General features: G+C 47.1%; 1 protein-coding gene across 16 annotated transcripts in view; it reads left to right on the top strand.

Moving 5' to 3' along the window:
• Positions 1-26656, top strand: part of KCNQ2 (potassium voltage-gated channel subfamily Q member 2) — a 65634-nt gene that overhangs the window by 27685 nt on the left and 11293 nt on the right. For 4 of the 16 annotated variants that reach the window (XR_010434839.1, XM_064674004.1, XM_064674003.1 and 1 more), the window contains exons 6-13: positions 1511-1621; positions 2517-2612; positions 3331-3425; positions 6742-6771; positions 11149-11217; positions 13093-13122; positions 18568-18621; positions 25768-25991. Coding sequence is in view for 15 of the 16 variants with exons in the window: in XM_064674004.1 (XP_064530074.1) it covers positions 1511-1621; positions 2517-2612; positions 3331-3425; positions 6742-6771; positions 11149-11217; positions 13093-13122; positions 18568-18621; positions 25768-25991 (709 nt within the window). In the remaining variant the exon portion in view is untranslated. The remainder of the gene's footprint in view (positions 1-1510; positions 1622-2516; positions 2613-3330; positions 3426-6741; positions 6772-11148; positions 11218-13092; positions 13123-18567; positions 18622-25767; positions 25992-26656) is intronic. The other 12 variants (XM_064674009.1, XM_064674008.1, XM_064674017.1 and 9 more) reach the window with 8 other exon arrangements.

A 26656-nucleotide genomic window follows, 5' to 3' on the forward strand; every position in this document is an offset into this window, starting at 1 on the left:
ATTTGACATAACCAGAAATTAAACAATGGGGGGAAAGTGACAGCCCAGATTAGAGCTTAGTCTGGGGAGAACCATCGGCAGATTTATCCCTCCTGCTTCCCAGGCTCTGCAGACCTTCAACAGAGGATCACTGGTCTGCCTTTTGGGATGCAGAGATGCACCAGACTGTTCTGCCACTGAGAAACACCGAAAAAAAATTGAGCCTCATTATAATAAGTAGTTTCTGTCATTGTCCAGCTCATGGTTCCAGTACAGGCAGATGTTAAGAGATGGGATAAATCAAATTTCAGGTTCATAAACTCATCCCTTTGTTGATCTTGCTGCATCTAATCCTTGTAGTTGTCTGTAGAAATTATAAAAAAATTGTAAACCAATTTTGCAGTGTTTATGGAGAGAGCATTGCTTCGACTTTGTTTCAGTAAGAATGAGGCATGTAGATGCATTTTTTAACCACTTTGTCAAAATAGCATCTAATTGATAAGGCTTTTAGTGGGTCTAATTAAAGGGTGCTTTGGGATCATACTTCCATTTGTGTAAAAGTGATTTTATTCTGAATGAAATGTGTATTTCCAATGCCACATCAGCGTGCTGTCAGCTGCCATCCCTGGGCCCAGCTATGTCCATGGAGGCTGTGGGACAGAGACACTTCCATGTGTCACAGGGACCTTTGGGATCAGAAGTCTCAAAGATGTTTCTAATCAGACCACTCCCCTCTGCCTTGCCCTGCCAGACCCAGGCTCTCCAAATCCTCTTGGAAGCCCTGGGGGAATACCCAGCATTTCCCACTGCTGATGTCTGTGGACTGAAGTGGGTAAAGGTGTCTTCTCCTGCAGTTTGACATTCAGGGGATTCTGTCTCCAACAAATCCCTCAGATCTTTCCCCCAAAATACAGACAGCAACTTGCCAGCTCTCTGTTGCCGCATTGCAAAAATGCTGAGGAGGGGAAAAAACATTCCTAAATGAGGTGGTATGAAGGAGCTATAATTCATCCTCTTGGTCTAATAGGCTGTTTTTAAATAGGAAGGGAGACCAGCTAATAGGTACTGCTGGGAGGATTGGGAACAGGCAGAATCAGGTCTTTATGCATGCAAATAGCCCTGCCTGTTTTCCTGAGATGCCGAAAGGGAGTTTGGGGGAACGGTGCGGGTTCGCTTCCCCTGCCGAAGGCACAACCCCGTCTCCAGGGGGAGGTTCCGAGCTGCCGCCAGCCTCTGCACCAGATGGCAGCTCTCTCCGTGACAGCAAAAGGCACAGAAAATGCTCCCAACTGGTGTGAAAACCCAGCACGTGAGCAGGGCGGGTGTCGGGGCATCTGCATCCTGCAGGGTTGCCCATCCCTGCTCGGTCCTCCGGGTCCCCGAGCTGCGCCTTCCCTTGGTCAGCTCAGGGCACGCAGCGATCCCGGCTCCTCCATGTCCCTCCCGCTGGGGTGTTGCGGGAGTTTTGGCCGTGTCGTTTCAGTTTTAAGGCTGTCTGACCAAGGGCTGGGCACTGTTCTCCTCCCTGCAGATCACTCTCACCACCATCGGCTATGGGGACAAGTACCCGCAGACCTGGAACGGGCGGCTGCTGGCGGCGACCTTCACACTCATCGGCGTCTCCTTCTTCGCCCTTCCTGCCGTAAGTGGGACGGTGCTGGGAGTGAGGTCTCACTGGGAGGGGGTCTGACCTCACCTGTCCCTTATCCCCAGCCCCTGGAGCTGGTGCCGCTGCAACAGCTGCATCCAGCAACGCGATGCACCCTCCTGGCTGCAATGGTCTGTGGCTTTTGAATCAAAAAATTAGGGAGAAAAGGGCAAACCCTGTCTGAATATCCACAGCTGGGGCACTTTGAGCAAACAAGATGGAAATTCTAGATTTGGCTCTGCACAAATATTTATTGGAGCAATATAAAGGATTTTTTCCCTCAGAGGGCTGTTCTTGGGGGTAATAAATAGCTTTAAACGGAAAGAAGGTAAATTTAGATTGGCTATTAGGCAGCAATTCTTCCCTGTGAGGGTGGTGATGCACTGGCACAGGTTGGCCAGAGAAGCTGTGGCTGCCCCATCAAGGCCAGGCTGGACAGGGCTCTGAGAAACCTGGTCTAGTGGAAGGTGCCCCTTTCCATGGCAGGGGGGTGAATGAGATGAGCTTTAAGGTTCCTTCCAACCCAAACCAGTCTGTGATTCTATGATTACACCGTTTCAGTAAATCACTCACAGATGCATTTCAGAGTGTTGCACTGATCTGGATCCCCGTGGGGATAATTTGATGAATGCCAACACTCTGGGGTTGTTTTGTGTTTTATCAGCTGGCTGGAGGTGGTTTGGGAAAAGCTGCAATTCCAGTGGGTGCCAGCAAAGTCTGCTGCCCCTTGGAGAATGTCTGCCAAGGCTGCTGGGGTGGAGGCTCCTTCCTTCCTCTATGTTTGAAACAAAAACTGAGCCAGAAAAAAAACTTTGGAGGGAAAGCTGGCCACAACTTTCAAGTGAAAGCTGAGCTAAACCCCTGCTAACTGCAAATTGTTCTCTTCCAGGGCATCTTGGGTTCGGGGTTTGCTCTGAAAGTTCAAGAGCAGCATCGACAAAAACACTTTGAGAAGAGGCGAAACCCAGCAGCGGGCCTGATCCAGGTGAGGATCACATCCAAGGAGCCTTGGGGTTACATTGTCCTGGTTTTGGGGGGCTTAACAGACTTTTAGAAGTTGGGGAAGAAATGGGCTGGTGAAAAGTGGGGCCATGTGTTTAAGGTGTGAGACAGCAGCTGGTGACTGGTTTTGTCTGGGAATAAATGCCAGGAAATCAACCATGGGAAAACAGCATATGTGGCAGGGAATCTAGGGGAGAAAAGGAATGAAATTCAGCCCAGCACAGCAAGACAAATGCATTAGGACAGTCTGTTTTCACTCATTCTTCTTCCCCAAAGAGAATATTTATACTGATATAAAATTACAATTGGGAGCATTTTCTTCATGATAACAGATGTCCGTGCAGAAGGTTGGCCTTGGTGTACATCTTGGAGATTTGAAAGTAGTCATTTTACATTCCCCTGCTCCTTTCTTTCCAAATTTTTAACTCCTTAACAGGCAACAACACCCACTTCATCCTTGCCCTCAGCCTGCCGGTGTGTGTGCCCGAGACCCACAAAACTTTTAACCAGGCTCACATGGTGAGGAGCATCATGGTACCACCCCAAATTTGTCATGTATCAAATCAAGGAAGAGGCAAAAATGCTGGATCCATCCCATAGAAAACAGAGGGAGGAGTCAAGAGTTGGCTGAGGTTTATAAACCTGAGGGTGGTGCTGGCCATGCCTGGGCCCACAACCCCACTGTGTCTTGTCCCCCACAGGCGGCTTGGAGATTTTATGCCACCAACCTGTCCCGGACAGACCTGCACTCCACCTGGCAGTACTACGAGCGCACCGTCACCGTCCCCATGTACAGGTACCTCCTCCTCCAGCTTCCTCTTCCACTACCTTCCTCGTGATGCCACTGCCTCCATAGTTATTTCCGTTATCTGGATATATAGTTTCATTTATTTGTTTCTGGGTTTTTTTCATGGAAAACGTTGATTTCAAGAGGCTCTTAAGGGCCGGTGTATGCTTTGTCTTTTGGAGTTTTTTTGCTTTGTATTTTTTGTTGTATTTCTTTTTGACTTGATTTTAATTTTCATGTTGCCTTTTTTTTTTTTTTTTATTTCCATGTCTCTGTGTGTTGTACATGCTCTTCTTTTCCCCTTTATTTTTTCATGTCTACTGGTAGTTGCATTGTGTTGTGACAGTTGCCGTGCCCAGGTGTGAAGACCTCCCTCCAAGCTGCTCTGGATCGTAGGTAAAAGCTGCCCTCACCCTACTTGCAGCTCCTCGTGCCCTTCCAGGCTCTCCTTGCTGATCCAACTGGTCTCTAATGGTCCTTCTGCCTTTCAGCAAACTTTTCTCCCTCCTTTGACCAGCCTGGTACTCTCCTGGGTGCATTTGCCCTGTGTCCTCCTTTCCTTTCCTTTCCTTTTTTTTCTCTGAGATGAGGAAAACCAACTCAGGATTCAGTGAGCGTTTTCCCATTTCTTATATTTCATTTATCCATCCCAGTCTGTTGACAGGAGTAGGGAAGGATGGTGGAGCCTTGATGGATGAGGCAGATAAACACCACTGAGTTTTGGCAGCATCCATCTGCCTTGCTTTACCTGCTCTACTTATTGTACCCAGGCATTTTGTTAAGGTTAGAGCAGTGCTGTGGGAATTCACAGCCTCTTGGGATTTGGAGTTTGATGGAAGTGGGGACAGAGTTCCCTGCCATACCTCAATGCCCTCTGGGACATGGGGAAGTACTGCATCCTTTATGTCCCTCTTGGGCTTGGTGGTATCTAAGGAGGAGGCTTCCTCAGAAGCTAAAATGCACAGTTTTGCTATTCATTTTCACCCCACACTGCCCTGCGTCCTGCATCCCTTTCTGGTGTGTTTTTGGGGGCTACCCAGGTCCCTCTGGGTTTGTAGCAGGGTTGAACATGTTGGTTAGATGTTCCTGTGGGGTTTTGTTGGGCATGGTGGGGCTCCCTGTGCCCCATCTCCCTGCTCCCACACAGGGCTGTGGTCCAGCACTGGGTTGTGCCAGTGCAGGTATCATCCCTTCCTGATTTTTCCCGTGCTACTGGTGTCTTTTAGCCCTTGGGCAGACAGTCTGGATGTATTTCCTGGGGTAAGCATTAGTATATATTTAAAACACAGCAGCCAGCCTCTTAATCCACCATAAAAACCTGTTGGAAGTCACATTATTGTGGTCAGTAAGTTTTTATTGGATTCATTCCCAGTGTGTGTCTGATTGGTTGCTTTTTCCCTGGAAATTGATGAGCCAACTTCAAGATTTTCTCTAAAAAACCCAAAACAACAACAACCCAACAAACCAGAACAAAGCTGTTTTCCAATAGCATTAAATCCACCCATTGAAGCTCTCCCTCCCAGTATCTGACCTTCTGGCTGGGATCAGCTACTGGAAAGGGTGAGGATGGAGCCTGGCCCAAAGTCCACTGCAAACTGCAGACACCCAGGGCTTTTTTTCAGTGGATTTTGCCAGGTTTTAATTCTCTTTGAACTACTGAACTTACCACGCAGCCAGACATGCAGTGACACCCTTTTGATTGCAGAGTACTGAGGTTACTTAATTACCTGTTACTTAATCCTCTCGTTAAAACCTGTATTTCCACGGAGCTGGTCTGCAGGAGGAGAACTAAGCTAAAGAGCTCCAGGAGGGGCTAAATAAAAACTTTAGGGAGGAGAAAGGGAAAAAAATGTAGTTAAAAGAGCCCACTTATCTTGAGTAAGAAGCCAGGACAGATAAGTAGCAGGGTTGTAGCAGTTTTGCTGGCTGATGCTGTGGGTGCTGCTCAGCCCCACTCTGCAGTGTCACCCTGGGCTTCCCTAGGCATGGGTTTCACTGCAGTCCCAGCTTCTCCCTTAAATCCCAGCTCCTGAGCAAGTGAGCTGTGGGTGCACTGATGGATTCAGGCATTAGTCAAACAGCATTTTTTACCAGGAAAGCAGTGAACACCTTCTGAATATATTTTGGGTGCATTTAGATAAATTAATTGGAATTTTTTTTTTTTTTTTAAAAAGGGAATAACTGTATGTTCTGGCTGCAGCTTCTGTCACTCACACTGACCATCTCTCCTTGCCCACCCACTTCCCTGAGCTGGCTGGCAGGGGCTGGCAGCCCTGTGCTGGTGCTGGTGCAGCCATGGCAGCACGTCAAGCCCAGCACCACATTAAAGTGATGGCTGCTGACACGTGTCTGCAACCCACGGTGTGGTTTGGAAGTGGGTTGGAGGAACACAACATCCCCCTCCCTGGTGCCCCGGGGGTGATCTGCAGTCACCATTACCTTGGCACCCTTTCTGCTCAACATCAGGCTGCTTATTCCTCATAGCAGGAGCCCTGTGCCTTCAGCTCATCCGTCTTCCCAAGGCATCTCTGAAAAGGCGTGGCTGCTTGATATGAGCAAATTGTTACACATGCCTTGGAGGAGCTCAGGTGGCTCCAGAACATCACTCAGATCACTGCAGTAAAGCTGCTCTATCTTGTTTGGGGAAAATATGGTGGCTTCTTAGAGAATCTCAAATTTAACCTTTAAATACAAAATGTGGTAGAACCAAATCTGAAATATGCACAAGGCTTCATTGTGAGCAGGTGTGGCTTGGGTTGTGATGCATGGGTAGCTTGGTGCACTCAGACATCCTAACCCGTTCTGCATCAGCCACTGGATTTACTGGGAAAAAAAGTTTGCTCTCGTTGTCATTCATGAGAGCAGAGCCTTGATCTCAACTGCATTCACATATTGGTCTTCACTAAAAAAAACCACAAACCCATGGGGCACATCCTGCCCAAGTCAGCAGCCCAGCCCGAGGAGCTCCTGGCTGGTGGGACCAAGGGCTGTGGATGTCCCATGGAAGGTCTCTGGGAGGCCCCCACACTTTCCCTGCTCTGTGGTGCCAATTTGCTCTTGGAGCAAGGTGCCAGCTGCCTGTCCCCGAGGGTGACACGGGTGTGTGGTGGTTTCTGAGCCAGCCACAGCGGGAGCAAGCTCAGCCCACGCTCCCGTGCTCACCTGTGAGCCTGGCCACAGCATCTGCTCCCGGGGAGACACTTCGTTCATATGCTAATTTTCTTTATTCTGTTTCTTTTCCCCCTTTCCTCCACCCCACCTCTTCCCCCCCCTGTTTTTCTTTCTCTTATCCCTTTGGTTTTCTTTGGTGAAAACTCTTGAAAAGCACGCAAACGCAAACGTATGGTGCCTCCAGGTATGAAGTGCATGTGACTCTGAAAGTGTGTGTCATGTCACTCCTTGTTCTTCATTTGGGACTGTAATATGCAAAGCCTTGAATTAAAAAAAAAAAAAAAAAGAAAGAAAAAGAAACCTCTGCAGATGAGTTTTTTCAAAGGAATGAGTGAAAGCCCAAAGCAGACGCCCCCTCCTGCTGCTGATAGACTAACCCTATGCACCTCCATGGCCATTTTAGCTATTGGTACACTCAGGTGTTGGGAAACTCTGCCAAAATGGTGATGTAAGGAAGGAGAATGGTAGAGTGCTTGATAAGCTTGCTTTTTTAAGGATGATTTCTTGATGGTCTTACCCCCCTCCTCCAACCCATGCAACGCTTAACAGGGAGACGTCCCCGTTCATACTTCATTTCCCTCTGCCATCACTCCTGTGTGTTCCCTTTCTCCAGCCCTCTTTTCCCACCCTTCATTGTGTCATTTTTCTGGCTCTATGCTGCAGGAGCTGTGCCCACCCAGTAATGCTGGCTTTGCTGAGTTTGCTGGTGTGGTGGCACCATGGGACCCATCAGTGGGAGCACAGAATAAAATCTCCACAGCAGCTGTGCCTGCTTTTGAGGACAGCATGTGGAGGAGAGAAAGATCTGGGATGCTAAACTGAAATAATCATTCATTTCTTTGAGTAATCCGGTCTGATTTTTGGGAAAAAGATGTTTCATCTCAGCAGGACTTTTCCATTTCAGCTTTTCCTTCCAAGACCGACCTAGAGCCAAGCAGTTATTAGCCACAGTTATTCAATCTGGGACTTAACCTTTTGGGACCAATCCAAATGCAAAGACCTGGATGTGACTGTGTAAGATTTATGATAAATAATGTTATCTCAGGTTCTGCAGAAAGGAGTAGATTTGCAAATCACAGGCATATTTTAAATGAGATGGGTATCTGAAGGTGTAGTCAAGTTAATATTTTAAGATGGGGAATAAATGACTTGCATTTCAAGACTGCAGGCCAAGCTCTCTTTTTAGAGCAGTTTAAATCCTCACTAGAGGCAGTAATGCCATTAGAGCTGATGTGATTTAGTGTCTGATTTCCAAACCCAGCTCCAGTTTTCACAGATGTAAGTTTTATAGCCTTAGTAAATCACACTTACAGCTTTGTGTGCTTAATTTACACCAAATTGCATCAATGAACTGCAAGTATAATGTTAAAAATATATTTTCCTGTTCTGCTGAACAACAGTCTGTTTTGAGAATCAGACATTTTTCTACTGCTGGGAGTGAAATAAGAATGTGCCACTTCCATCCCATTTGTTGTAATGAAGTATTTTATGAGTTTCATAAATGTTCTCAGTTGTGAAAAATAGCTTTAGCCGGAGACATAAAGTCATGGTTAAGGTAAAAATTGGCTGCTCATAGGAACTCTAGCATAGCATGGAGACTCATTTAGGCCTCCATCCCATTCCAGCATCCATCTCCTTGCCACCCTCTCCTTAACTGTTCCTACTGGGACTGTTCAAAAAAATCATCGTTGTCTCTGTGTGCGTGTCGTGGTGTGTGTGTGTGTCTGTGTACGCTCCCCCCTGTGTTGTGTCCTGCTGCCCTCCTCGTGTTGTGGGGTTCTGGTGGTGTCCTGGCCCGAGGCATGATATCCCCACTGTCCCCTAATGCTTGACAGTTATCTGTGCTGCCAGGAATAGCGGGTCTGCCTTCCCTCTGGATGTGGTAGCTGGCACCCGGAGTTAGTGTGACGTTTCTCTGTGCTCCTCTGGGCGGGGTGATGGGAGCAGCTGTGGGTTCCCCTGGGTCCCCTGCAGCAGTGTTTTTGTGGTGGGTGGCATGAGCTGTGTGTGTTCCCTGGTGTGCAGAGCTCCTCACCCAGCTCCCCCTTAACCAAAACGTGCTTCCCTTGCTAACAAGTGACACACGGACCAGGAGGAGAGAGAGAAAACGTGAGGCACCCCAGCCAGGGGTGCTTCCTGCACATCTCTGGAGGACACGGTGGCACCTGCATCACCTGCCCCTGGGCACACACACCAGGGCAGGGGGCCATGCATCCAGCATTTCATAGCAAAGCTCAGTTAAAGAGCTATGCAGAGTTCTGCCTTTTTTTGTTTGTTTGTTTTTGAGGATCTGGAGAAATGGTGCGATGCAGCAGCTGTTCCCCAGGCTGCTCTTGCAGTGACAGGTTAGGCTGAGCATTTAATTGAGATTAATCTGAGATTAAATTGAGTACATGGATGAGTTTACACCCATTTTTAATAATTATTATTATTATTACTTCAGTAAAATATTGCTTATTTCCATCTCATGTTTACCAGACCCATCAACCAACCACAGAAATGGTGGATTTCTGTGTTTGCTGTGTCTCTGTACCTTTGCATGGAAACATGGCCACCAAGAGGTGGCCACTTTCAGCACAGTGCAGACCATGGGCTAATGCAAAAGAAGTAGCTCCTTTTGGAATCCTGAACCCTTCAATTTAGTGAGCTGATGAGCTCTTCAGCTGAGACTTGCATGAGTGAGAGCCCTGGATTTGTGATCCCAGCTGGAGAAAGTAGGGCTGTGTTCTGCTGGGTATGGACCTCCCTGAGAAGCTAACTCACCAAAGAACAGTTGTGCACCCTTCATTAGCTGCTGAGTACACTTTGTGCTTGATTTTATGCATCACCTCTCCCATCTTGAAATGAATCTCCAACCCCTACGGTGGTTTTGAAGGGAGGTATCAGCCCAGCACTCATGCACTGCTCCACTGAACCAAGGTCGGCTTCATCCTGATGACTGGAGTGAAGAGGATCATTAATTCAGCAGATGAGGATGTGCTTTTCTCTGGATGGAAGCGAACAGAGCTGGACTGGGGAGCTGAGCCAAAATGTTCAGGCCTATTTTTATTCTTTTCTCCATACTTAGAATTGGAAAATTTTCTGATTGCCTCAATCTTGTGAACACCAAATCTCTGCTGAGCATCTGTGGTTTTGAGGATAAGTTTCATGCATGCAGAGGAGAAGAGGCTTTTCCAGTTGGTTGTGTTTTTTTTTTTTTTTCTGAAGTGTAAAACTACTGGTCTCATAATGGCTGAAAAAAGGTGGGCATGAATATCTCTGCCTTTATTTTACAGTAAGCAGGAGCCCCATTTCTTCCAGCACCTCAGCTAAGACCAGCCTGTTAGTCTGCAAGCCCCTGCACTCCTTTCCTTCCCATCCTGAGTTGCAGTTTTGGGACAGTTTGAGTAGATCCTTCTTGCTTCCACTGAAACAGGCTGCCTTGGGGCTGTGGCACTTTGGGTTGTCGTGGATGTGGGCAGGCACAGGCAGCCTGTTCCCAGGTCCTTCCCTTCATCCCTGAGACACTTGTCACCAGCATGACCCGAGGCAGCTGCTGTGCTCACCCTGCACCCTGTGGGCACAGTGGTGCCATGTGGCACTTCCACAGTTTGACAAGGGTACGCTGGTGGCCCAGGGAGGATTTTGCAGCCAGTCATGAGATGAGCCCCATTGGCCTTGACCCTGAATACAGAGCCCCCAAGTGAGCTCTTAAGCAGATGCTGCTCTTCCCAGTCGTGTGCAGCGTTCTCTGTCCTCCCCCCTGATGCCTCCAGCTTATGTTTCTCTTGGTTGAAAACCTGGCTGTGAATGTCAGCATTAAATATTTATGGAGCAAGCCTCAGCCTCTCAGGGTCTGAGGGAAGAAGCCAAAAGTGGATGTAGGAGCTAATTCAATGGCTTTTAGCACAAAAGCAGGACAGGCCACAAGGTATTTGTTCTTTGGGGTTTTTTTTCAGTTATTAACCAGGATTCCCACCATCAGGTTCTTTTTTTGTAACTGAGAAAGGAAGGAAGCCCATGGTTCCTAGAAGGCAACAATACAGGATTTTGCCTAATTTTACCTCACAACCTGAGGTCCCTGTTTTCTCTGCCCCATAAGCTGCTCCTTCCCCTGCCTCCCCACATTCCCAAGAGCAGCAGGGTTGATTTTTCCCGTTTTGCCCCAAAACTGGAGTTTCTCTCCACTTAGCACACATCCAAAGTGCTGACCTCCAGCAACAGCAATGCCAACCTGCCAGACTACGGGTGGTGAAACAGCTCTGCCAAAACACCTGGGCTGCCCAGGAACCCTGGCAGCCACTTGGTTTTTGGGAGGTTCAAAATCCAATGGTGCAGACAAGTTTCTCTCTCTCTCTCTTGCTGTCTCTTTCTCTCTCTTACCCCACTGCTCTGCCTTAGGACACTGCTGGAAGCAGCAGCCAAATCCCTCTCCATCCTTCCCGAGCTGTTCCCCAGTTGCAGTTGATGGCACAAAGCTGGTTCTGGTTGAAAGGATGGGGCAGCGGGGGAAGTTGCCAAGGCAGGAGGCTCTGGAATCAGCTCTGTCTGTATATTAATGGCTTTTGTTTTCTCCCTCTAGACTAATCCCTCCTCTGAACCAGCTGGAGCTCCTGAGGAACCTGAAGAGCAAGTCGGGACTGACATTCAGGTTAGCAAGAGTTAAGAGAGTTTGGAAAGCACACACTTTGCAACCTTTTTTCTTTTCTTTTCTTTTTTACCTTCCTGGCTTTTGCATACAGACAGCCTTGAAGATGTGAGAGGTTTGACAGCTGGTCCCCCATGGGTCCTTCAGTGACCTCCTCCCTGTCCCTCTCCCATGCTCTACTACATGAATTCCTTCAGCCTCACTTGGCTCTGGAGCAGTGTCACAGTGCTTGACTGACAAGGAAAAGTTGTATTCTCAAAGAGGGTGATTGAGGTAGTTTTCCCAGTTTTCCTCTGACCTTTTTGCTCTTCAACACCCTCAGAGGAGATTCAGGCCCACAATGTGTTAATTCGTTCTCTGTTCCCTCCAGTGAGTGCAGACAAGGTTGCAGCAGTGAGAGACTTTTGCTAAATTTTGCTGTGGTAAGGTATACAGGATTCTCCCAGAAGGCCAGGAGTCCTGCAGCTTCCCCCTCTGCTCAGGAGGGGTAATTCTTGGGGTTTTCAGCAGTCAAGGCTGCCCTGTTTGTGAATGGGGAGCCTGCAGACCCTGGGAGGGATGGAGAGATGCTGGCTGTGGTGGTGGGCATTGGGGCCCACTGGGGATGCACGGAATGGGACCTGCCCTGGGCTGTGTGCCTCAGCAAAGAACAGAGATCTGTAGACCCCTGGGTCAGCCTGAAAGCATTAAAATATGAGTATCTGAGCTAGTGACTGAGGCTGGGCTTCTAAGCTTTTCTGAGCGAGGAGCAGATGGTGGACGGGGATTTTTTTAGTCTCTCCAGCTGCTGCCTTTAGCCAAAGGGAGAGGGGTCAGGGTCTGTGCAGGTCTCAGCAGTCGCTGCTGAGTAGTGGCAGGGCCAGGACTGGTATAGCATCATGCTTGGAGGGCATCTGTGTTAGGGAAGACAGACCTGTATCTGCTGAGAAACACAGTCTGTTCCCTCTCTTGGGGGGCTGCAGGGGCAAGGCTGATGGGGGTCCCACACTAAGTGCAATTCCCCATTGTGTAGAGGTTGTGAATTGGAGTAGTTGAAGACAGAACAGGTTTTCCTCGTTGCTGGAGGGAAATGCCACCACAATGCCTGGTCAGTGAAGGTGAGATATTTTTTCAGTGTGGCCTTAGCGTGGCTTGCAGTGTCGTGACTGCCCTTTTGTAGGTGTTCAGCTCACTTTGCCCTCAGTGATTTTTCAGGGCAATCAAGTTTGGGATCTCAGTAGGAAACCACATACAGAAATTGTGGCATCCCATTCCCTCCATGTAGCCTTTGCCAGTTACTCTGGTAAAGTAGCTGCCAAAGGCTTTGGAGGCAGAAACCCCACCTGGGGTGTCAGGATGTCAGGGCAGGGGTCCATGATCCTTCCCACCCATGTGCCCCTCCCAGCACCCTGCGTTGGCACTGTGGCGTGAATCCATGATCCGGAGATCTGACATTGGCTCTGTCCCAATGACCAGGGAGGAAAAAAGAATGCAGGACCATGGGAGCCATTCAAACCCTTCCCCGTGTGCAGAAACATCAGGACAGTGCAATTCCAAAGGAAGGGGGCCGCTCTCTGAGCCCACAGAAGTCCTCCTGTGCTCACACAAATCACACGACCCTCAGGTGTCTCAGTCCTGCGTAGGCACAAGGATGGGTTGGGATAAACTCTTCAACCCTGTGCGTTGTATGTGTCTTCTCTGAGGTTGTGTGAGTCTCCAGTGATCTTCTGTCCAGGCCAGAAACTCCAGGAATTAAGCGCTCCTTTCCCTTTCTTCTGTCCACAACTTCCACTTAGTTGTATTGTTTGGTATTGTCGTTTCGTTCTGTTTTAACAGTGAAGCAGCAACATCTTTTTGCCACCTGACACCATGCTAATGTACTATTGCTTCTGTTTAAAGGAAAGAGCAGCAGCCCGAACCATCGCCAAGGTCTGTATCACTGCCAACACGCCATTCCCATGCATTCCCTGTAGATTTCTGTGTACGTGTGTGCGTGTGTGTACCATGTCGTGGCGCCATCGAGGGAAGCATTCTAGGTATTGACGTGCTTGTTCTGTGCTGTGCCAGTCCAATGTATCCACGTGTATGCTGGACCTTAAATCATATCCTCCTTCCAGTCTGCCTCGGGCTGTAGCTGCGAGGGTAGCGAGGCTGCGGGAGGTAGGGAGAGTGGTGGCAGCACGGGCAGAGCTGGCAGACACTCACCCGGGGTGACAGCAGGGCTTTGGTTTATGCTTCTTTATTTTATTTCATTGCTGGAGTCGTAGCTGGAGTAGCATAACACGGGCTCAACGTGTGCCGATGGGTGGGTGATGCTTTGCCCGTGTCTCCGTCACCCAAGGCCGTGCTGGGCAGAGGTGACACGGGAACACGAAGCCATCACCGTGTCACCAAGTCAGCAACTTCTCCTGAGCTCCTCTCGCCGCAGGGCACTGCACGGGGCCGCGCCGACCTGCTGCTCCGTGGGACACAGGAGGGCTCTCTGACACGGCGCAGCGTGGCATGTTAGAGACACCCCTTCTCCACCCCCTTCCCTCTGGATGAGGCACAGTCCCTGCTCCATCTTCCCTCCACGCCTCGAGTCCACGACGCAGAGCGTGGTCTGAAACGTAGTGAGCACTTTCCAAGGGCAGCCGTAAATCTCACCTACGGGAGAGCTTTTTGCTACTCACGTGTCCCAGGGAAAGCAACAGGGCTGGTGTTTGGGATACTCTTAGGATACTTTTCATCCTCTTAAAAGTGTTTGATTCTGGGATTTTTTTTTTGTCCTATGTTTTCCCAGTTCTTTTAAGAAGTAATTCTGGGACTGAATCTCTTTTTTTTTCTTGAGTGAAGAGACACAGAACTGATGATCTGTGGAGATCATCTGCTTGGCTTTCAGATCTTCCATCTCATACCTCAAAACATAGCTTACAGCCTAAATTTTCTGAACAATGAATATGTTTTTCAGAAGTACAGCTAGAGCCTGGCATTCTGCAGATGTACCTCTCAACCATGCCTTTTAGCTTATAAGAGGCCAGAAACTAATTTTTCTGTGGCATAAAAGCCAACCAAAGATATCTGGGTAGATATGGTGCTGACTAAAGAGTGAAATTTAATCTTTCCTCCTTCCTTCCTTCCTTCCCCCTCTCCCCTCCCTCTTTTTTTTCTGTCTTTCATTTGAGCTTTTCTTTGCAAGCAGAACCTCTGTAGCATTCCATCCACTTTCCTGCCAAATAACCCAAATCTCCAAGATCATGTTTCAACTATCCAGATTTTTTTTTTTTCCTATTTGGGGTCTCAAGTGTAGCTTGAGCAAAGGCAGCCTCCATCCATCATTATTAAAGCAGGGAACATTACATGGGAAGGGCTCTCTGGGAGCAGACCAAGGCTGAAATCTTGCCTACCTGCCTGTGGCATCAGGAGGGTCAGCATTTCATCCCAGGGTCTGGCTGCTCCACTGCTCTGTCTCAGCCAGTGATATACTTTGGATGCATTAAAGGGTAAATCCACATTTCTCACAATGTGACAATGAGACAAAATCTCTGTTCAGCTCTATCAGCTCCATAGAAGAGGAGATCTGAGGTCCAGCAGTCCCTCACAGGGTCACATCAACCAGCAGCTCTGTAATCATAGGTATTAGTCTTATTTCTCAGGCACTAGTTTTTTTTCTTATTTTTGAATCTCAGTCCTGTCTTACAGGGTTCATATTCACCAGTTAAAACATTAGGTTGTATACAATATTTCTTCGTAGAGGTTGCAGGTTTCTCCCTGTTCATTTTCTACATTGCTTTCTCAATCTTATGTCACAGAAAGAGGTAAAAATAGTCCTCCCCTGTCCTTTCCCAGAGTATTTTTTACTATATAGGACCTATATATAGGTCCTTCATCAGAGTCATTTCTAAAGGCTGTTTCCTGCTGCTGTGGTGCATCTGTCTCTTGTGACACCGATGGGTTTTGTTGCTAAGCCCAGACCCAGGAGGGCTTAAGCTGAGGGTCTGCAGCTGCTTTGTAAATAACATTAGAGTATGTTCCATATCATTTAGTTCAGCTGCCATGGCAGCACCAAAGCTCTTTCCTTCTGTTTTGTTAGGACAATATCAATTCTACCTGCTCCCACTGTCCTCTTTCTGCCTGATAATGTCTCAGACCTCAGGAAGGAATTTTGCATTAAGGGAGGACCAAATTACCTATTTTCCCCAAAAAAATTTTCTGGATCTTTTGCATTCACATCCCAGATCTTCCACCCACTTTAATTTCTAGCAGCCTCCTGGTGATGCTCAGTGTGTCATCCTGCCCTTAGAAAAGAGAACTCATCCTGTTTCTCTGCCCACCCAATAGTTAATCACCCAGTTGCTGATGATGCTTCACTCAGGAAGCTCCTGGGGATGAATTGTCTCTCATAGCAGAAGCTTTTATTGCTTCAGCTGGTAAAGGATTTGCCACTCTCCATTTCCATTGCTGTAAGGAAACAGTCTAACACCTGGAGATAGCAGGTGTAGTGATGTATAGGGAGTGGCTGATTTCCTATATCCCTCTTTCCATGATTGATACACCACAAAGTCCTTACAGCAAATGAAACAGAAAGAGTTTTAGAGAAGGGATGCTGGCACAGCTTTTGGGAATGTGCTGTGCAGGAAAAACATTGCCTTGTGAGGTCAAGGAGCATCCCAAGCATTCTGTCAGCTCACAGGGTGGCTGTCAGAGTCATGCTTGTTCACAGTGGTGATGCTGCCCTCTGACCCCAGTGCTGCTGTGGCCATGCTGATTTCTGCCCAGGCAGCACTCAGAGAGCTGCTGCCGAGGGTGGGAGGATGTGAGGAGGTGATGGGGTTAGTGTTGCAGGGGCTCAAGGTCACCTCAGGTGGCTTTTGATTTGGTCTTGGCATAAAATGGGACAGCTGATCTGAGAGACAGGTTACGTCCTTTCTCTGTCGTTTCTGTTTTGTTTTCCACCACAAGCCTGTCTGAATCCATCTGAGACCAAGAGCTGGGAAAGCTCCTTGCTGACCTGCTCGGGGGCCAGGAGCTCACCTCCCCCAGACGTGGAACTCAGGCTGTGAGGAGCAGAAAAGAGGCTGGCCTTTTTCTACGTGCTACATACCTCTTCCCCTGCTTTTATTTTCCTCTCTTTTTAAAAAAAGTAAAGCTTTCAGGGCCTCCTGTTACCTGTTGCTTTGGGTGCTGTGTCCACCCTGCCATCTGCCCTGGCTGAGCAGTTGCCCCCTGCCCCTCCTCAGGCTGGCTGTGCTGCCAGGGCACTGAGAACCCATCACACCTCCGAGACCACTGCTGTCATGCAGGGTCCAAATCGAATCCTCTCTGCCTCATATCCCCAGGGAGGTGGGGCTGCTCTGTGGTGATGCTTTCCTCACCCCTTCTGCTGCAGAATGGCAGCAGAACAGACTGGTAATGGGGTGTGATTACTCTTCTGTTAATTAGGGGTGAAATTAGTTGTGGCATCTCATTTCTGTTTATTTTGCTTTGATTATAATGTCAAAAAGACACATGGTTAGCCAGGGCTATGGAGGCTCCTGTACAAAATGTGGGCTTCAGATGCTCTTTAACAGATGGTTTGATAAACATCTGAAGGCATCCATGACCACATTTATTCCTCTTGTATTTTCCAAAATACAATGAGATGAAAAGCTAAAAATTAATGAGCCAAATGATCGTAATAATACATTAATATCAGAGAAAAAGAAACAGAAGGATTCCAGGGAACTGGGAAGCTAAAACTCAGATTACTTTGTCCAGCATGAGTTCAGTGCTGTAGGTAATGAGAAGAACCTCTTTGGAAGGTTGTTCTCAGCTGTGGTTTGTCCTTGACTCCAATGAACTCAGCAGGACCATGACCATGGATTGAGTGGATGCCGGACTGGGCCACCTTGTAACGTGTGTGTATATCTGTGTGTATATCTCTCTATCAGTGTATGTTTATGTCTGTCTGAGATACACACATTAATATCTCTGTCCAGGGGTGTGATTAAGGCTTTTGTATGCACTGGAGGATGCCTTTGGTTGACTCAGTGGGCCCCTGCTCATCCAGCCTAGGGTGTCCAAGGTGTCCCTAACCTCTACTGCCCATGGAAACCAGGGCCAATCACAGGAGCCCGAGGGGCCACATTAGCCTGGGCTGGCATTTGCCCTTCTAACCAATTAAACTGGTGTCAGAGACTCATGCTGGGACTGACAGTAATCTGGAAATAATCAGTTGCCTTTAGGGGAGCGGATTATTTGCGCGGAAGGAACTGCATCTTTCTGGAGAGGCTAAGAGGAGAGTAACCCACACATCTCCCTGAGGCTCTGCATGCTGAATGTCCCACTCCCACGCCAGCTCCAGAACAGCCCCAGTAGCACCACCAGTCCCTGGGGCTACCTGGGGATGCGGGGTGCCATTGTGGGCACCTGAGGAGTCCCCAGGATGCCCAGGGTGGTGTCGGCTGAGCTTGCATGGGATGCTGTGCCCACGCGCTCCTCCGACTGCCGACTTCAAGTGCAACACGAAATTGGGGTTTGATGCCCTTCAGCCTTTTCAGTCTGCCCATGAATTTGGCAAGTGCTGCCTGCTGGTGGTTGGTGGCCTGGTGGGGTGATGGGGGCCACGTCATTCCCCTTCCACAGGTAGAGGGCTGCTCCATGGCGTGGAGGACCCTGGTTGTGGTGGTGATCTCCTGGCAGGGCAGTGCCTGAGCAGTGATTTGGGATGGAGCTGTGGTGGTGCCTTGTCAAAGTCAGTAACTCCCCAGAAGTGGTAGGGCCTGTCTAAAAAGCACCATGAAAGCCAGATGTGTGAACACAGATGTTCAACTCCCTTCCCATAAGGGACTGCACCACACCGCGTTTTTATCTATTTTTATTTTTTTAAATGCCAGGCTTAATTTAACTCTATTTCCTGTATGAGAAGTGCAAATAATTCACAGATTAACTAGCTTTCTTTGAGAGTGGGGATTTTTTTGGGGAAAAAAAAAAAAGAAATTTGAGCTTTTTTGATACTGTTTGACAAAACAAGTTAAAGTTTTGGCTTTCCATTGCTTAGACAATTTAAAAAAACTTACGGGGTTTTTATTTGTCTAGAGGAAGAGGAGAGTATTTTTTTGTTTCCAATGCAGATAAAAAAAATCTTCCTGTAGTTAATTGTAGATAAAATGATGCCACCAACTCAATGCAGAATGCATCAGTTCTAATAATGAAATTTACTGACCACAGTGAGACAAATTTCAGAAACCCTCTTGATTTTTAAAGTTTTTCTTTTCACTTAGCACTCAAAGAGAACAATCCTGTCATGAACCCGGCCCTCAAAACACCTGTCTTTTAAACCTAGAGTCAGTAATCAAAAGTTTCCTGTCTGGCATTTGCTTCCAGGTCTAATTTTTACTCTCCCCTCATTTCCAGTAAGAGCAAACCGTGCAGAGAGTCACTTTGCGGATGCTGCTCAGGAAACTCTAGGTACCACGGGAAATGCGTCGCACGAAACTAATCAAAAGCTGCACGGCTCATTCTCCCTCTACCCTGCTACCACCCGTTCTGATCACTTCTCTGCTTAATAGAGGTACTAGATGAGTAAAAAAAGGTGGAAGAGCCTCCCCACTGCCCGCTCAGAAATCAGAGGCTTCCTTGTCTGCCGACCGTGCAGAGCACATGAACCAAAGAGATGAGGATGGGGAATTTGTTCTGGGCTAGCAAGCCGGTGTCTGCTGAGCAAGGGAGGAGGCCAGGACATGAAGTTTAACAAATGATGGAAAATTAAAAATAAAAAAAAAAAAGAAAAATTAAAAATTTAATTTTTTTTTTCCTAAAAAAAAAAAAATGCCCCTTCCTCCCTATTGCTCCATCCCTCCCAAGGGTCCAGGGAGTCCTTGCAAATTGAATTGCACTGTACAGCAATGTCCAGTTAGCAGCATGAGAAATGCCAGCTTCCTACCTCTGCTCAGTCACCGTTCCTTTGGCTCTCTGAACACGACAAATTGACCTTTCCTAGTCTTGTGGCCTTTGGAAGCCATGGCTTGCCTATCTAGCACCTCTACTACGCAGCTAGAGAAGGACTAATCTCAGCCTGTCCCGCCAGACGTAGGGGACACGGGTTCCCCTGAGCGTTGACATTGGCATTGTGAATGGTTCTGTTTCTAGACCCCGTGGGGAACAGACAGCTAGAGCTAGAGCAGAGGGTTTTGTACAAGCAGGGTTTGCATCTCTTTCATCAAGCTGACAATTGTTAGGTGGCTTCAGGGAACTCCCAGCGAGCATCCCTTAGCACACCCGTGGCCATAAGGGTACACAGACACACATATCTCGTGTTACCTGTGCGTAAATACGTCTACATCCACACCTGCACTGGAAGAGTCTCTTCCCCCACCTCAGGCACTGCTTCCCAGCAGCAAACATGCACCTTCTTGAGAATTCCCTCTGCCCGGAGTTTGCATGCTGTGAATGCTGGCAGGGGACCCCCCCTCAGCTCCTCGCCCCGCAGCCAGGCAGGTGGACAGCCCAGGAGTGGCAGGGCACTGAGTGATGCCGCATGTTTGTGAACTCGGATTTTTGCATGCTCTTTTTTGGAGTCCGTCTTAATTCTCAAAATCACCAGTCTCTGTCTCCCTCAGAAAGCCAACAAACTACAGCTTTAAAAGCATAAAAACTGCAGTTCTAACAGTATATGTATCTCTGATTTTCTTCATTAATTGTTTCAACTTGTATCTTTTCTTTTCTTGCAATTTTTTTGACCTGCTAGCTGTTTTTGTTATCTGTCAGTCTAGAGGTTAGGACTCATGCCTGAGGCTCGTGTGTACCAGGAGCTCAGAAGTAGAGTGGTAAATCCCATCTCTGAATGGGTAACAAAGAGGAATGGGGCATGATGTAGGGTTCATAATGAGCAGTTCTCCATGGTAGGAAATCCTTTACAGTGGCATAAATAGCCTGAACCTTTGAGTCAGCCTCCTGCTGCGTGTTTTGATGGTGCTGGGGCCTTCCTTGAAGTTTAGCCTTGAAAGCTGTGGTTTAAATAACGGGTGATCAGCAGTTGCACAGGCAGCATTTCGAGACATTTCCAAATGGCAAAGATTTGGTCAATAGTCTAGCTGAAAAAATTATCCTGACTTCTGCAGTGTTTCCTTTTGCCAGGTGAGGTTGTTTTATCTGGGGAGGCATAGTGTGAGCAAGGACTCCTCCCCAGAGAAAGCCTCCTTTCAGTTACTTAACGTCGAGGTTGTTTTTGGCAGAGATGAAAACGAGCAGTGCTGTTCGTAATGCTGTCCTCTCATCTGTCCATGTCCAGTTCTGTGTTCTGGAAAATCAGCCACTCTGATCTCAATGTCTTCCTTGCATGTCTTCCTAGGCATGTATTTTTAACTGCTAAAGCCAGTGTAATTTTTTTTTCCTCTTTTCTACTGAATTCCTTTTCACTGTGGTCCTCATTTCATCTTCCCCGTTTTGAGTTCTGCAAGGGAAAGGGAGGATGGAACAAAGTATTACCTTGAGGTCTTCTTAATCCATTGGTGACCCTGAAAAGGAGGATTACAGATTGTAGTTCTTCCAGTAAAAAAGGAATCCGGAACTTTGGAGTAGCTACAAGGGCATCTTTGTTACCTGCATCCATCCTGAATGTAGTGTTATACACCCTGTGCTTTAGTATAATTGTAGGTGAACTGTGAAGGGACATAAAAATAATTCAGATGTCTTGTTTTCCTGGACCCTTGGGTGCCTGCCCGCAATCCCCACTGCACAGGCTTTTGTGGCAGATGCCAGCACTTTGATGCATCTAAGGCTGAGTGCTAAAAGCCTTCATCTAGGATGCATAAAACGAAATAACCGTAAACGATGAAGCAATCATGGAAAACTCAATGTAGGTAAATTAATAGGAAACTCCTTAGAAGCTGTGGTTTCTTAATGTACTAAACCAATGATCTTTAGTCAATAAGTGCAATAACACATTCATTTTTAGACAGTAATGTAACTACACCAAGCCAGGTTATCAGGTCTATCGTGTTCTGCTTTGTAAGAGACTTTTCCTGGTGCACTCACAGATGAAGGCACCTCAGAGACCTGACAATGGGAAGAAGTGGCACCCAGGCCAGTGAAGGAAAGGTGTTTGCACGACCTTTGACTGGCCTGTGGCTCTGGGTGTAGCAGGTGTCTTAAAAGCTTGCTCGGGAACAATCAGCCAGCTTGGAGGTGCAGTCTGGCTGTTCTGCTTTGCTCCTGAAATGCAAAACAGCTGAGCTGGCAAATAGCAAAAGGTTGGGAGGACATGCAGGATGTGGCTGATGTGGTGTCTGACAGCACTCAACATCAGTTTGGGAAAAAAAAGGCTGTGAATTAGGAAGAGAGGGGTGATTGTAATGGAATGCTGCAGAATACAAAAAGCCAAGGTTACAGACTTGAGGCTGGCTCCAGTGTCCCTTCACTCATCCAAGGCCCCATGCTTTCCCATGCTTATGTGGTGGCTGTGGGAAAGGGGCAACCCCAGTCTTTGCCATTTTAGTTCCAGTGATTCCACTGTGGTTGTGAAGGAGGAAAAGAAGAGGGAATACTCACTGTGACATGATCACTCGCTGACATTTTCTTTCCCTTATGCCCAGGTTATTCTGCTTCTAGAAACTCCATCCTCTAGGCTGAATTCACCTGAAATCACTGGAGGCAAACCAGGCTTGAGCTTGGCCCTCTCATGATTTCTGTTTTAGTCATGGCAAGTTTTGCACACACAGTTGTATTTTCCTTTCCTTCATATCCCCAGTAATTGGTTTCTGCCTCTTATTCACACCTGCAATCAGACTGGAGCCCAGTCAGCCACAAAGGCTGTCATTCATTCCTGGCACTTCTGCTTGGTTTTAATGAGCAGTTCTCATATGCCACGAGCTCAGCACAAACTCTGGATTTAAAAAATGTACCTCATTTACCAACAGGAGACAACCCCTTTCTCCTGGCCACAGCTTCTCAGAAGAATGAGCACTGGTACTGGTTGAGTTTGGATGCAGAGATGGATCTGAGACTGTGCTAGTCCAACTCAGTTTGGCTAACTGAGGAGAAAAAGAAGTAATGGCTCAAGCATAGTTTAAAATCAATGACAAGACATTACAACTGATACTTTTTATTGATCCAAAATTACTGCTAATGTAATGAGTCCACATTTTTTAAAAGTGCTGATTTAATACTGTAGAGAACTGGAATGAACCCCAAACCAGAGTGTTTCAAACAGGACCTCAAACCCCTGGTGTCCTAAGGAGGCTGATGGCAGCTCATTTTGAAGGTCAGCTCTCAAGAATTTCTCTGCTGAGTGCTGAGCTGTTGGACTTAAATGAACCAAAATGCAAAGCCCACTAGAGCAGTGAGAATCCCTCCATCAGCCGTGGTCCTTTCATGTCTGTCCAGCACTGGGCTCTCATTTTTTGGCTGGCAGCAGAGAAAAACCAACTCAGCTTCTATCCTTCATTAAATTCAAGTCAAAAGCTGAAAGTTTTTTAAACCATCTCCAAAGTCAGCCTGGAAAAGTAATTCTTTTGTTATCAAATATGTTTTCATAGATGCCAACTGAAAGCGGTTACGAGGATATAGAGCTAAAGCACACCCTGTTAGGATTCTATGGCTTCCCATAATCTGTCTCTGGTTGCAAAGCCACAGTTCTCTCTCCCTTCCCTTCCCCTGGCACGAGCAGGGCACGACTGTGAGCATCAGTCCATGCTGTGTGTGTGGCTGGGGTACTGCTGTCCTCATGTTCATGTCACCAACACATGCACTCTCCACTGAACTGAGGCTCATTTACCATCCTCTCCAGTGACATCCAAACACCCCTTCTCCAAGACACTCCACGTGCCTCTGCATGACTTTCTGGTTGAATGAGAACATGATCTTGGATTAGCTGGCAACATATATCCCTATATATGTCTGTATTTCTTTGGGACTTTCTCCTACCAGCTCCTGCTGACCCCAACAGCATTCTCCTCTGCAGGGATTGTACTTGCATGTGATTCCAGGTGTTGTTTCCAAGGAGAAAATTGCATGGCAGAAGGAAAAATTTCAATTAATTGTTTGTGTTGTCTCATGTCATCTGTGTTAAAAAAACAGGTTGTATCAGGTGTTGGGGTTTTTTTCCTGAGTAGTGAATACTTGGGAACAAAACCCACCCAGATCTTAGTTGTTCATCAGATTTCTGTGAGATTTTTCAATGTGTTGCACCTCAGGCTGTCAGGCTTGAAACTCTTTGCTCATATCCCTCACCGAATTGTACTCTTTCTTTTTTGCCTTTTGTGATTCCTGCAAACATTTTCAGCACAATTATTGTGGGAATGGGAAAAGGTCCCCAAGGAAAAGGCTCTGCTTTACTCAGTGAAAGGCAACTCATTTTATGCTGGGATCGGTGATGGGAGCAACACAGCAGAGGATGAGGCACAAAGAGACTGCTTTGAATTCTGAATATTTCTGTGTTGCTGATGCATTTTTATAAAATTTATTTTTAGAAAAGACCAGGTAATTCAAAGTATTAGTACTACCAAAACTCAATGGATTCAAGAAATATTCTTCTGTAAAATCAACAAATAAATAAAGGAAAAAAAAAATCCAATTGGCCTATTTAGGATCAAATGACAAAATTTCAATCTGGTTTCTTATCCAATAAACACAGAATGAGAATTGCTTTTAAACCTTTGGCTCATTATGTGCAATGATTTTGGTAGCATTAGTGGCTAAGGCTTACATCCAGAAAGGTATTTAGGCACGTGCTTGTTCCCAGATTCCTGTGTGGATTTTTACCTCTGACCTGAATTTCAGCTCTGCTGAAGGTCTGTTGGTCCCATGGCTTTCAGACAGCCCCTGCAGGTGGGCACCAGACTGGGAATTCAGTCTCCAGCACTTATCTGAATTCATAACTCATCATTAATTGGGTTAATTCTGCCTTTTCTATCTTGCTCATGAGCAATTTTATTTTCTCTCGAATGTGTCTTTCAATGTGCAGTTGCTGCTGAGCCCGTGGCCACAGCTAACCCTGCCCTGCAGCACAGGGGATGCAACTCTGCAAACTGCTGCCTAAGCACCTTTCTCCCCCTGTCAGTGTTTGTTGTCTCGCAATGTAAAGTGACTTTGTAAAAATAGCACCTTCTTACTCGACAGATCTGCTCCCTGAGTGTCCTCGGGTCACGTCTTCTCCCTTTACTGGGCAGAGAGTGTGTCTGCTCCTGTCAGCAGGGAACAGCCGGCGGCTGCGAAAAGGGAGCCGCGTTTTGCTTTGCTTCAGAAACCAGCAGCCAAGCTCTGATTGAAGAGCCCCGTGCCAGTTTTGAAGGCAAAGGAGGGCTGTTTGGCTCTGAGTGTTCAGGTGGTGTTGCTGAAAGACGCACGCAAAAAAAAAAGCAGGTCTTTGGTTGGTGAGCTAGAAATCTGATGTGGAAATCAAAATTTCCTCAAATGTTCTTCCTGCGTTTGCAGCAAAATGATAAGTGGCTACTGCGATGGTACAGAGTGTTGGGAATTAAATTCCTGTTTTCACTCAGTTTTGATATACCTATATATAAAATATTGGCTCTGTGTGCAAGTACGTTGCACTGGTTATCCAACCTCTATCAGTGTAGTTTAATCATTAATTGCTATTGAGAAAATATCAAATGACTCAAAAGTACTTGCAGTTTGGTTTCCCCAATGCTGTCTCTATAAAGTTTGCCCTTTTGTAATGATTCACAAAATCTCTTTGTTCTGCAATTTTCAAGTGAAAATTTGTTATCTTCATTTGAGTGAAAGGTTTTAATTGCAAATTTCAGAATTCGGAAACCAGTTAGAGCTGTTTCCCAGTGAGTTCATCTCTGTTTCTGCAGAGTGCTTCTTTTCAAACCATAAATCCAAGGATTCTAGCAGGAAAAAAAGCAATAAAATGCCGTATTCTGAAGTTGTAAAATTTTGCTTTGCATGTTTATGGCACCCGTAGCAGACCTTCAGGGAGATGGCAGCTTTTAGATTGAATTTTTATAGGATACGAAGGAGTTGCACATTTAAGTGTTTGTATTTAAGTGTTTGAATATATGACTGGATAAAGAGGAACCCTTTGGAATATATAAAAGGGGCAGATCGTGTTTTAAGAGGGAGGAAATGCAGGAGTTGAAGAAAGGGAAAGGACAGGTCTGAGCACCAGAAGTGAAGTGTTTCCACGAAAGCTAAAAGTTTTAAGATAATGGGGGATTTTTTTATTGGTATTTTCTTATTAGACATAGTGTTTTGGAAGGCAGTTGTGAAAGAAAAGCTTCCTAACTTGTGACCGGAGCTGATCAGTGATTTAAGGAATCATAACCTCATTGTTGATGTCATTCTGTCCCGCCAGCCCTGGCATCCCACAAGGGGCTTCTGTTTAAGTCCTCATTATTTTCTCTCTCTTAAGAATCATTCCCATTTCACTCATGATGACGGAAACATCTCTACAAAGCTTTCTTTTTTAAAAAAAATAAAAAACCCACATATATTGGAAGAAAAAAAAAAAAGCCAACAGCAAAACTACATGTCACTGCTGCTTGGAAGTGCTCTTGGTTTCTAATGGCTGGTGGGGAAGGACTGCGTGGTTTCCAGAATGACTCCTCCTGCTGTCTCCTTTTTGTCTTTGTTTCAACGTGTTTCTCTGAACAGTCAGAAGGTCAGTTTGAAAGATCGTGTCTTCTCCAGTCCCCGCGGTGCTGGCACCAAAGGGAAAGGCTCTCCACAGGCTCAGGGCATGAGGAGGTCCCCCAGTGCTGACCAGAGCATCGAGGACAGCCCAAGCAAAGTGCCCAAGAGCTGGAGCTTCGGAGACCGCAGCCGAGCCCGGCAAGCTTTCCGCATCAAGGGAGCGGCGTCGCGGCAGAACTCGGAAGGTGAGGGTTTGGGGCACCATGAGAGACCCCAAATTCCCAGCTGGCCCCGACATCCTTTCCCTCCCCACCTAAGGACGTGCCATCCGAGGTGCTTATGTGGGTCTCCTTTCCCCCCCAGTCCTTTAGCTTGGAGTAGCCTGAGGAACCTGATCTAGTGGAAGATGTCCCTGCTGTTGCAGGTGTGTTGAACTAGGTGGCCTTTTAAAGGTCCCTTCCAACTCAAACTATTCAATGATGATTACAAGAGGCAACAAAAACCCTTCTGACACCCATGACAGTGTATATATTTCGGTATATAGGGATGGGGAAAGGAGGAAGAGTCAGGGTTTAGGACAAAGGGAAATGACCTCAAGTTGTGACAGGAGAGGCTTAGGTTGGATATTAGGAAAAATTTCTTCACTGAAAGGATGGTCCAACCCTGACACAGGCTCCCCAGGGCAGTGGTGGAGTCACCAACCCTGGATGGATTTAAAAGACACACAGATGTGGCTTTTGGGGACATGGTTTAGTGGTTGGGCTTGGCCCGTGCTGGGGTAATGGTTGGACTCGGGGATCTTAGAGTGCTTTTCCAGCCCAAATGATACTGTGATTCTCTGATCAAGAGATGGATGAGAGCTGCAGTTGGCACTGCTGAATGTCACCTGGACACGTCTCAGGAAATGCTC

The sequence above is a fragment of the Pseudopipra pipra genome, chromosome 17 (assembly GCF_036250125.1).
Source record: "Pseudopipra pipra isolate bDixPip1 chromosome 17, bDixPip1.hap1, whole genome shotgun sequence".
NCBI lineage: Eukaryota > Metazoa > Chordata > Aves > Passeriformes > Pipridae > Pseudopipra > Pseudopipra pipra.